Here is a 12,026-nt window from a genome sequence, read left to right on the forward strand (position 1 = left end):
CAAGAGAGAGAGGGGGGTGCATGTGATAACAAAATGTTTGAGTTACAAGGTGCCGGCCGGTGACATTGACCAATTTACCCATAGTCTATCAGGCTCGAGAAAGGTTTCTCCCAGGCAACTAATATATACTTCAATAGTGACTCATCGGAAGGTAGCAAAGATTTTGAAATACCAGAGAAAGGTTTAAAGAGATCTGTCAAAATGTTACATTCGCTCTAGTGGTGAGCAAAGTGAATTCCACTGCTTCTGCTCTTTTTTGTACCATGAATGCAGAGAGACTCGTCCTGAAGGAGGCCCAGAATGATACGTGATGTCCACTTCTGGACAATCTGCATTTTGTAAGCCCAGGTAAAGACTGCCATCTGTTTTGTAGGAAAGGAGGAGATTATCAGCCTTAGAGTCCTGCAGCCATAGTCTTTGTCAGACAAGCCTAAAAAAATCTGAATCAGGACACAAAAGAGTTTCCATTCGGGTGAAGGTTTTGACCATATTGAGGTGCTCAGTAAAAAATATGTCGCTGAAACAGGAAAACACGTTCGCTTCATCCACTTGAATGTTAGCCAATTCTGAGACTAAAGAAACACCAGAATTAGCACAGAGGGTGGAGATCGCCTAAATGGCAGACCAGAGACATAGAGACTGGTGCCTTGGAAGGTATAGGTGCCTGAGATGGAGTGTAATTGGGTGGTGTCCAAGTTGGAGCCACTGGAATTGCCAAATGTACAGAAGTCGGCCCACCTTTGAGAAATTACCCAAAGAGTAACAGGCCATTCTGCATAGGGCTACCATGGCCTGTTGGAGGACATCAACTTGTGCAGGATCGGCGATGGAGCGGGATACTCTATCTTCAACTACTCCACAACTGAAATCGTCTCCAAAGAGGAAGAGACCAGTGGAATGGTGTTAACCCCTTTGCTGCGTTCGTTGGCCAACGGCCATCGCGAGCACTACCTCCGTTGGCCGCCGCAGCCCCGCCCACTCCGCTGAACCGCCGCACCGTGGCAGAATTGCCGCCGCGGTTAAGGGGTTAAGCCCCCTAAAGGTCCCGGGGACATTTTCTCACTGATGAAGAGGATGTATCTTTCATATCGTATTTGTTTGTGGGAAGACTAACTTGTTTCTATCAGGAGACTTACCTGCATGGGAGAAGGACCCTTTGAGTGTGCCTCTGCAGGCATTGGGCATTTTGACCTCCTACTCCCTGATGGCCTTCAGGGCCATCAATTAAAAAAAATCACAGACTCAGGAAGTTGTGTTCTGATCTGAGACACTACACCCAGATGTAGTCCTGAGGCCAGTAAAAGTATGTATTCTCTTTTGACATTTGCGATATACTTAACATACGGAAAATGTAGGAAGAGACATTTGACCAAGGGACAGTCAAAGCTGAGTTTTCTTTGCAGTGAAACACAGAGAGGAACGCTGGACCTAAGAGGATGAGGTATAGGAAAATAGGAACTGATGTTAGCACAGTCGATGCATCATATGCCCTATTGTCATCTCATTCTGGGCAGGAGTAGTTGTGGTTGAAATCGTGAGGTGCCACCTAGTGCCACTGGAGAGCTATTGCTGCAGAACAGGTTTCCAGATGCAGTCTGGCACAGGAAGGATATTCATGAGGTAAGGAATCTGCAGGAAGGATTCTCCATCAGAACTTTCTGACTGAAACTGCATCTAATCCGGATTAAGCAGCTGGTGACTAATGTCTGCACTGATCTGCCTTTGCTCTGATGCAAAGCAAACATAGCTTCAGGGAACTTAAAATCCACTAATGGTTTAAAATTTTAAGAAACAAGAAACAATCTTAACATATGAACAGAAACTATGAAAGGATTTGTTTTTTCCAGAAAGAATGCAAGAACCCAGGCACCATCAAGTTTGTTGAATGTTGTTCCTAAACACAGAAACCATGAGGTCTTAGTAGGGAAACAGGAAGAATTATTTCCCCATTTAAAGTGAAATTCCATAAGAAATTTTGTGAAAAAGAAAGGAGCTGTCCAACACGCACCCAACATGCAGCATTGTCCTTGTAAAAACAATGTAAGGCTCTCTGGGGGAAAAGCCACTCATTGATATTTTTGTTGATTCTCAGTGATACCAAAAATGGAGTCCCCCAGATCAGGATCTCCATATCACTCAAAGAATGGGCTTAAACGGTTTTTGCATTAGAGAGGCTAAGACCAGCTTCAGCTCCCTCTGAGGAGCAAGAACTTCAGTAGGAAGATGGAGATGTCAGAGTCCATTAAAGTGATCGTAGAAAACCAAATCGCCTCTTCTAATCCAACGAGTAATGAATAATTCTGGGACGCTCTGAGATGGTTTAAGTTTCTCGTCATAGCCCACTAGCAGACCTAAGCTATCTGCCTTTCTATCACTTGTTGTTAAATTCCTTTCGGGTAGTGCACTTGATGGTGGATTTTCTTCAGAGATATTAACAATGCCCATTTGCAAACTTCTCATGAACCGAGGTCAGAAACAGAAGCGTGTTGTGAAGAATCAGTGCTGTAGCTACGTAGGAGGTCTGGAATTTGGGGAAGCATAAGGTCTCATTGGAACTATATATATACATTATGAAATTTGAGGATCTCCTGAATTTTGAAGAGTTAAAAACAATGATTGAAACAAAGAAACTTCATTGAAAGTGAACAAAAAAGCCTAATTCAAGAATGTTATACTATGCCCTAGCCAGGAGACAATCTCTTGACATAGTGTTATATTGTGTTGCAAAAGGTACATTAACAAACAGCAACAATTCTGGAAAACATTCATTTATTTAGATGATTAGTAAATGCAGTTGTCATCCTCCAATAACTCCTTAGTGCTTTTTGTACAGACATCAAAATGCAATAAAAAAAATGTACATTAGACAGTGAGTGGTTAAAAGTCCAACGTGGTGATATTAAAACAGTCAGCCTGCAATCTTCTATCACAATACCTATAAGAATGAATCAGGAAAATGATTTGCTGAAGAGTTCAGTTTTAGGACCATTCCTGAAACTGGGCATAGTTAAGTTCAGCTTTGACTTGGGGATCCAGGATGATCAACAGTTTGGGTCCCAAAGCTTTAGTGGGATCGACAGCTGTGTTTTAGATGCTGCTCTGATTGGGTGTTTTAAAGCAGAAGAAATATTGCTGATGGAAATGCAATGTGGGGACAGTTTCTGTAGACACAAGGTTGGACATCTGTTGCAGTAGGCCTTGCGATGAATGCAATTTGACCCTAGCATCCACTAGGACGCAAGGGAATGCTTTTACTGCTGGTTTGACACAGTCAAACTTTCTGCAAGTTCAGGGACCTCTTGGCAGCTTGGTTCTGGAATGTTTGGAGGTTATTAACCAACTTTTCTTAGTGGCCCATATAGGTCACACTACAATAGTCTCGGAGTTCCTGAACCAGTCATTGCATTAGCTCAATTTGATAGGCGATGTGAAGGAGATTTATTTGGAAAATGGACAGTTGGGTGGATGAATTAGAGGTTCCCACTTTTTTGGCTTTCTAAAGCGAATGATAGGTTAGCATGCCAATTAAGGGAGAGGTGAAGTGCTGTCCTCTCAGGTCTACATTTTTTTTTTTTTTTTACATTTTAGACACAGAAAAATGTTTTTCATCCAAAGTGCGATGTAGTTTTGTCAGTTTGTGATGACAGACAAACACAGAGAGTTATTTTTCACATGGGTACTGGTTTGCGGGTAGCGTGGGTACATTTTACAGCAATTCTCCCATGAGCCGATAGATGGCACAATGTGGCTGTCTGGTAACTCCCTACTGCTGCAGAAGTGAACGTGTGTGGCCACCTGTATATACAACCTCTGCGCACTGAGGACTGTTTCTTAATTTTTCTAAAGCGGAGGAATCTGAAGTTAGATAGAGCATCCACCAGAAAGAGCATTACTGAAGGAAAGTAACTTGTTCCTCAGATCGATAATTTCAACTGCAGATTCCTCACCTTTAGAATAGATACCACAGCTGTACCTACAAACAATGGAGGGTTTAAACCCTTCCACACTCATGACGAGCTGGGCTCGTCATGAAGTAGCCTCCTCACACGCTCATGACGAGCCCAGCTCGTCATCTTGTGTGGGATTTCAGATTTCTCAGCACAGCAGGGGAATATGCTGAGCAGCCATGGGGTTAAGAGTTGAGTCAGATCTGAAAGGACCCACCAGGTATAATGGATCTCCTGTCAGTTTCGTGAATGAATGCACTGATGGACATGTCACAGATCTAGACACACATGACCTGGCAGATATCCCGAACCTGCATCCCATTTACCAATGCCGTCATAGAGGCCTTGGCACTGGTGAAATGAGCCTGAGGGCCTTCAAAGGATTGCGAAACTCAAAACCCATTTATGGTCCAGTCGATGAAGACTCTTCTTCTCCTTGGAAAAGTGAGCCAGCCCAAAAAACACTGACAGACTGATAGAATGGCCAGTGTGAAAAAGGTAAGACAGCTATCCAGCTTCTTAGTACTAATTTGTAAATGAAGAAGATGGAGTAGGATGGTTGTACCCAGAGCATTTACAGTTCACTCACATGGCATAGAGAGGAGATGGCAATCAGAAAAAAAACATTTTAAGAGTTAGTAGTCGCAGTGAGCGGCTGTGCCTAGGCTGAAAAGGCATGCACATATGAAATGTCAACACTAAGTTCAATTCAATGACAAACTGAGAGAGGAATATGTAGGTCAGACTTTTGATAAAATGCATCACAACAGGTGATTTAAATAGAGAAGGCTGATCAGGTAAACACAAAAAGCATAAAAGTGCCCTTATCTGTGCCCACTGCAAGGCCTTGCCGGGCAAGTGATAGGATAAAGAGTAAAGCATCTGAAAGTTTGGTCTGCAGAGGGTTGTTCCGACGAGTGCCACAAACAAATAACGAATTTCTCCAAGCATAAATGGACTTTGTAAATGGGCGTCAACCTGCAAGAATGACACAGACTAATGCAGCCAGCAAGCTGTTACTCTCACTGCTCAATCTCCATGCATGGAGGTGTGGGTTGCAGAGATTCGGGTTTAAGACCCTCCCCTGTTGCGGAGACAGGATATACTCCAGAAATACACTAGAGCTCCGAGTATGATGCTCTTCTGGCCCAGTTAGGAAAATTAAGATGACGTATGCCAGTCTGATCTAATTTTCCTTAGAAATCGAGGCAGGAGGGGGTGGAGGTAGGGGGGGCAGGAGTCCCTCGTCCCATTGCAGCCATATTGCGCCTACCAGTGACTTTCCTGAAGGAAATTCAGTGTGCAGTAGTTTGGACACTGCACATTCCCAACTGTAGTGACCAGCTCTAAGGATGACACTTACCCACTCAGGGTGAAAATGCCACTTGTGATCTGACAGTTGACACACGCATGTTCAGTCCATCTACCCTAGAATTCAGAAATTGGTTGGCTACCAGAAAGAGTTTCTGCTGGTCGAGCCACCTCCAGAGACATGCAGCCTGTGGGCACAGGATCCAGGTCCCACACTACACTGCCTCCTGCAGTACCCCATGGCATTTTTGTTGTCTGTAAGCACCTGCTCCAGACTCCCCTTGAAATTGATGGCAGGACGGTTTCAGAGACAAGTGAACTGCCTGAAGCTCCAAAAGACTTATTAGAATCAACTTTCCACTGGAGACCAGAACTCTCTGATCTCCACCTTACATGAATTTGTCACAACCATCGATAATCTGTTGAGAGTCACTCAGGTGTGGGAGGAAACGAAGGCAAGGTGTAGCACCTTTGAATGATTTGCAAGGCCCATTTGTCCGATGTGACTGATTTCCAGCTGGGGAATGTAGGAAAGTGCCGCTTTTTGACATGGTCAACCCCACCTTTTGACTGGTATCTGATGCAATTTTGATAGAAGTGTCCTATGTTCTTACTATCAAGGTCCCCAATGACAGATCTCTTTCCCAGCAAGTGTACAATTGTTCCCCCAATTGGCCATTCCTTTAGCACCCCAGTAAGCCCCTAGTAAATGGTACCTTGAGTACCCAGGGAGTGAGAACTAAAGAGGGTTCCTATAGGCTGCATCATGTACTGGTCCACCCTAAGGAGGCCACAACTAACTCATGCAGACTACTATTGCATGCTGCGTGTCTTGGTGCAGATAAAAGTGAAAACACGACTTGGCACACATCTCTATGTAAAAAAGAAATGGAGAAGGGAGCAAAGGAGCTCGTTCGTCTCCCCTAAATCGAAGTTAAACAAACCACAAGAACAAGTTCGGAGCTAAGCTCTAGATAACCCAATCATCCGGGAAATTGAAAAAAATCTCCATTACAGGGAACCCATTAGTTTAATAGAAAAACTCTCACCCACAAACCTAGTTGGTTGCAAGCCTCATCATCGGGTTCCCACCCAGGAAGCCAAGTGCCTCCTAGGTGTGCTTCGACGCCTCACTACAGCAGAGCTGTTTTTTTTTCTTTGGTTGTTTTTATGTGAGTGGTGGATACCAAGAAGTGAAAGGTTAAAACTACCTCCAGGGTACCCAGTGTTATTTTATTCGTTTGGTCCCTGGGGTCGTTTTAAAATCTTTTGTCCCGGAAGGTGTTTCAAGAAACCCAGTCCAGTGGTGGATTTATTACTACATACACTACCAGCCTCTAGTGTGCTGGCTGACTGGTGTAGACCAGCCTGCAACCACAGACATGTTTCTGACCTCCTGCAGGTAAGAGTCTACGCTCTATGAGGGCAGAAACAATGCCTGCTCTGGCCAGAGGTGTTGTTACCTCCTCCAAGCAGGATGGCTAAGTAATCAGTATATCAACGTAGGAGGATTCAAAGGCATCAGCCGCCATTGATATGCAACGCCAGCTACACCCAGACCTGGGAGAGGCAACCCCCCTACCATGAGGCCCATTTGGCACCAGGACAGGTGGGAAATTTGATATGTAGGGAGGTGTGGTGCATTGCCAGGCCAGTCAAACCCCTAACGTGAGCCTCCTGATGTGCTCCCTTTAGGAAAATTCCACTATCTTGGTGATGGCAGAATTAAGAACTCTGCGGATCGCCCGGAGTCCTATCGTCCGATCTCATTGCTAAATTTTGAGGCGAAAATACTGGCTAAGGCCTTGGCGAACCGCCTTCTCCCATACATTACGGACCTAGTCCATCCGGACCAGGCCGGCTTCATGCCCCACAGGGCAACGAGGCATAACATAGGGCGCGCGCAATTGGTAGTGGAGGCGGTGCGGGCGGCGGGCATCCCCGCGGCCCTCCTGCTAGCGGATATAGATAGAGCATTCGATTCCCTGAGTTGGTCGTATCTTCGAGCGCTTCTTCTTCGACTCAATCTGGGCCCGCGTTTTCTGTCTTACGTTCATTTACTATATACAGACCTGACAGCGGCGGTGAGGGTGGCGGGGGCGGTCTCCGGCTCGTTCCTTATAGGCCGAGGCACCCGGCAGGGGTGCCCTCTTTCGCCTTACCTGTTTGCCTTGGCAATGGAGCCGCTGGCGGCTTGGGTGAGGATGGACGCCCAGTTACGAGGAGTGGAATGGGTGGGGGGCCCGTCCGACAGAATCGCGCTTTATGCCGACGATGTGCTTTTCTTTCTTACCGACCTCAATAAATCGGGGCCAAGGGTCCTTGATATAATGCGCATCTTTGGTGAGGTATCCGGCCTTACGCTCAATGTGCATAAATCGAAATTGTGGGTCCTGGGCGATGGTGGAGTTCTGGGTCCTTGGGCCTCGGCCCTTCAGGAGGCGGCGGGAGGCCTTAAATACTTAGGCGTATTTGTGACGGATGTGCCGGGAGTCTCGTGGTCCCGCAATGTAGTACCGGTTTGGGACAAGATGCGGTCGGATATGCAGATGTGGTCCAGGATGCCCTTGAATGTCTATGGCCGTTCGGCCATTTTTAAGATGGTAGCTCTGCCCCGTATTCTGTACCAATTACAGAATCACCCGTACCCTATTTCAACGCAGTGGTTTCGGCAGGTGAACTCAGCTTTGGGTCGGTTCCTGTGGACTGGGGGAGCAGTGAGGGTGGCACTCCGCACCTGCTTCCTCTCAACCTACTGTGAGGGGCTGGCCACATCTGATGTCCAGTCCTATTATCAAGCGTCACACCTGCTAGTTCTCAACGAATGGTGGTACGGGGACCGAGGCGATCCGGCCTATGCCCTGGAGAGGTATATGATAGACCCGGACACGCTACATACTATCTTGTACTCGGCGGGTATCCGGAAAAGACTCCCGATGGTCACTCAAGTAGTCTTCATAGTGTGGCATGACGCTCTCCGCCGCATGGGATGGTGAAACAGGCTGACGGGGGAAACCCCGCTATGGCACAATGGGAGGTTACCGGATCTAGCTTCCCTACGGGGCTTCGATGGCTGGGACGCTATCGGCATCTCGGCGCTGGGCCACGTCATGAAGGGCTCGGTCCTCAAGTCCTTTCAGGCTTTGCGAGATGAATACGACATGCCCCAATCCCAATTCTTCAGGTATTTACAGCTCCGACACGCCCTAACCCCCGCAATAGCGGACTTAATGTCCTTGCCGGAGTTTAGCCCCCTGGAGGCTAAGATATTTATGGGGGAATTGGAAACCAAGTAAATTTCGAACATATATCAAACATTAGTTACCCACTGTTCCCCTTCTCTTGATAAATTGCGGGCGGTCTGGGAGGGAGAGCTGGGGAATTTGGAAGAAGAGGACTGGAGAGAAGCCCTGGAGGCCCCTAGGGGAGCAGCGATAGCGGTGCGCTTCATCCAATTTAAATACCTACACAAGGCGTATTATACGAGGGAACGACTGTGGAAGGCGGGGCTGATAGCCTCCCCGGATTGCCTGAGGTGTGGATGTGCAATAGGCTCCTTTTTACATACGGTATGGGAATGTGTGCGGTTACAGAGATTCTGGACCGGAGTGTGGGATTGTCTGGAGGAAGTGTTGAACTGGGAACTCCCTCGCACACCGACGTTGGGCCTCCTCCATGTCATGGACCAAGTGGGCGGAAACCTACACAAACGTCATTTGCTTCTCCTGGGCCTCACGGTGGCCAAAAGGGATATAGCCCAGGCCTGGAAGGCCCCCAAAGCTCCATTGGTGGGGGTGTGGAAACGGGGCATGGACTTTAACATGGGACTAGAACGTCCGGTATGTGAGGCCAGGGGTTGCCCCAGAAAACATTACCGGATCTGGAAGAGTTGGGCGGACTATAGGGGCCTTCTACTGGACCCTCCAGCGCCACGAGCCGCCGATACGGACCACATACATACTGCCCCTGGGTGAACTGAAGCACACGCTATTATTATGATTGTTAGGCTCATATATCTGGACAATGTAGACACCGTGCGGGGTGGAGGGTGGGCACCGGGTTGGTACACGGGGGGGGGGGGGGGGTGAGAATAGAGGAATGTTGATTGAATATTTTGAAATCTATTACTTTTATATGCACGTCGTCTCTCTGCTACTATGGGAGCGGTGTTTCTTTTGTATTCTGTCAACTGCCAAACTCCAATAAAATTTTGTTCTGAAAAAAAAAGAATTAAGAACTCTGGGACAGGGCTATGCCTGCTTCACACAGGAAGTAATCATATGGGGGATGTCGTGACCACAAGGGTAAGCAGCCCATTGGCTACCACCCTTCACTCCCCTTAGCACACTTAAATCTAGTATTTAAGGGAGCCCATGACACTAGGAAAGCAGATTCTACCGACCTAAGAAGAAGGACACCAAAGAGCCGCAAAAAGCAAGGACTGAGCAGCAGAAACTGACCTGGCCCCAACCCTGAGGCCTGAATGCTGTTACCGACAATTGTGCCAAAGTCGGTTCATCTTGCAGCTGCCCTGCCTCCAAAAGTCTGGGAGGACTACCAGCACTTGTAGGAAGAACCAGCAACTCCAGTGGAGTAGCAGAGCTTTTCCCCTGCACCCTGCAGGCACCCAAGAAGAACTGTAAGAGCTCTGACCGAACCGGACACCTAAAAGCATCACTGCACCCGAGCTCCCAGGCCGAGTCGAAGTGGGCCAACGGTGCCCACCAAGTCCTGTGACCCTCCAGGGCTGAACACCACCTTGGGTTTGGCCAGACTGGTCCCCCAGTCACTGAATACAGACTTTTTTGTGCAGGCCCCCTGAAATGCAAGAAGTCTTCACGCCGCCACCCTGACGGACAAAGCTCCAATGCACATGCACCCCCCAGCCCGAGTAGCTGTGGACAGACGGTTCCCATGTGTGCCCAAGACCCTGGAGACCTGAGCCCCCTGTTGGTTCAGTCGGACTGGACCCCCAGTCCCTACCTGTGGCCTCTTTTCCCCAGGACTGCTTCACATTGAAATCAACAGGGCACCCTACACCGAAAAGCACCTCTGCACCTGGATGCCCCAGAGCCAACCAAGGAGACCTATTGGTGCTGCCTTGGACCTTGCCCCATACTGACCTTAACACCAGAAGATTGGTCCTTCAAGTCCAAAAACAATACCAAAAAAAGCAACACAACCAACAATATACAAAACTATAACATTTAGTGAATATATTAACATAGAGCTCATAAATAATATACTCACAAACTTATACAATACATAAACCATAAACAAACTCTATTAAATAATACATTTTAAACGTTTATTATATAAAAAAAACATATTTGTCACTTTCTCACAAACAGCATCAGGTATTGAATCTACACATATTTTTAAGATTTCTAAAACCAGATGTGACAAGAAATTAGTCTTGATATACCCGAGCATATAACAATTTATTTTCTACTTTTTGTCCACTTCCACCCTATGTTCATGATCTACATGGAAGGGGATATATTTATTGCTCATTAAGATTTGTATGGAACACATAAAACAGTTAATGGTGAGCTTGTAACACTCCTCCTGCTCTATTCTTCAGACAAATGAGGATGATTGAGCAAATTAAGTTTTCTTTACTTAGAAAATAAGATATGTATCGTGGAAGCTGAATTATTCCGTGTCTGTGACACGCCACCCTAGTATGTGTCTCGACATACCAAAAAATGACTGAGCTACTGATCGTGGTTTTAGTGTCTATTCTTGGCCTGTTCCAAATCCACCTGGTCATATGGGAGAATTTTGCTAAGGAATTAATATGCATAATGGTAGCTATAAGGTCTTATATGGTAGCAAAGACTGCTGCTGTATAAAAAAAACAGCGTCAATCATCCTCATTTGTCTGAAAAATAGAGCAGGAGGAGTGTTAAAAGCACACCATTAACTGTTTTATGTGTTGTATACAAATCTTAATGAGGAATAAATATATCCCCTTCCATATAGATCATAGACATAGGGTGGAAGTGGACAAAAAGTACAATTATTTTTTATATGCTCTAGCATATCAAGGCTAATTTCTTACTAGGGTGGAGTGTCACAGACTTTTTGGCAGATGTTTCACATCCGTCAACACCAATTAAAGGTCCAAATTATTTTACTTCAGCTCTCCCTGATTTGGGTGCAACTAGCAAAAAGAAGAATTACACGCAGGTCATATGTTTTGTGGAGAACTGAATATGAAAGGTAAAGAGCTTGGTAGTCTACATTTGGGTTCTGTGCTTTTGTAGTCATATATTTTTACTTGCTAGCTTATAGTATCAGGAGATCCAGCTGTTGACGACACTCCAGTCCCAATAAGCAGATAGCTGCTATAAGACGGGGTTGAGTACGGGGCAAGAATGATCTAGTCTAAGGCATTAAGAAATTAGTTTTAAATATTAGGTTTCTTGATGCAAGACTCTTTTTAGCATGGCCATCCAGCTGGCCAATCGTGACTACATTGAATTTAACAACCTGGTCATGTTGTACTATACAGGCATAGTAACATCATCGGGCAACATTAATTGACTGACTCAATCATCACTGCTTTCTTTCTTCACAGATACTCTGAATTAGACATTTCACTCTAAGGTGGTCCTTCTCTTACTTATTTGCGGTGGTGTTTCGCTGCCGCAGTTCCTGGTTCGGTAGCTCTTTTTCCCGAGGCTGAAGAACGGAATCCAAGTTTAGCGCCCCCACTTCGGGCATAAGGTGATTTGAAGACAAGATCTGCAAGGAAAAAAACGT

At 46.2% G+C, this 12,026-nt stretch overlaps 1 protein-coding gene across 1 annotated transcript in view; it reads right to left on the reverse strand.

The window, feature by feature from the left end:
• ESYT1 (extended synaptotagmin 1) overlaps positions 1-12,026 on the reverse strand; it is a 433,655-nt gene that overhangs the window by 65,424 nt on the left and 356,205 nt on the right. The window contains exon 26 of the mRNA XM_078686263.1: positions 11,887-12,008. Within this exon, the coding sequence (XP_078542389.1) occupies positions 11,887-12,008 (122 nt within the window). The remainder of the gene's footprint in view (positions 1-11,886; positions 12,009-12,026) is intronic.

The sequence above is a fragment of the Lissotriton helveticus genome, chromosome 1_1 (genome assembly GCF_964261635.1).
Source record: "Lissotriton helveticus chromosome 1_1, aLisHel1.1, whole genome shotgun sequence".
NCBI classification, from domain to species: domain Eukaryota; kingdom Metazoa; phylum Chordata; class Amphibia; order Caudata; family Salamandridae; genus Lissotriton; species Lissotriton helveticus.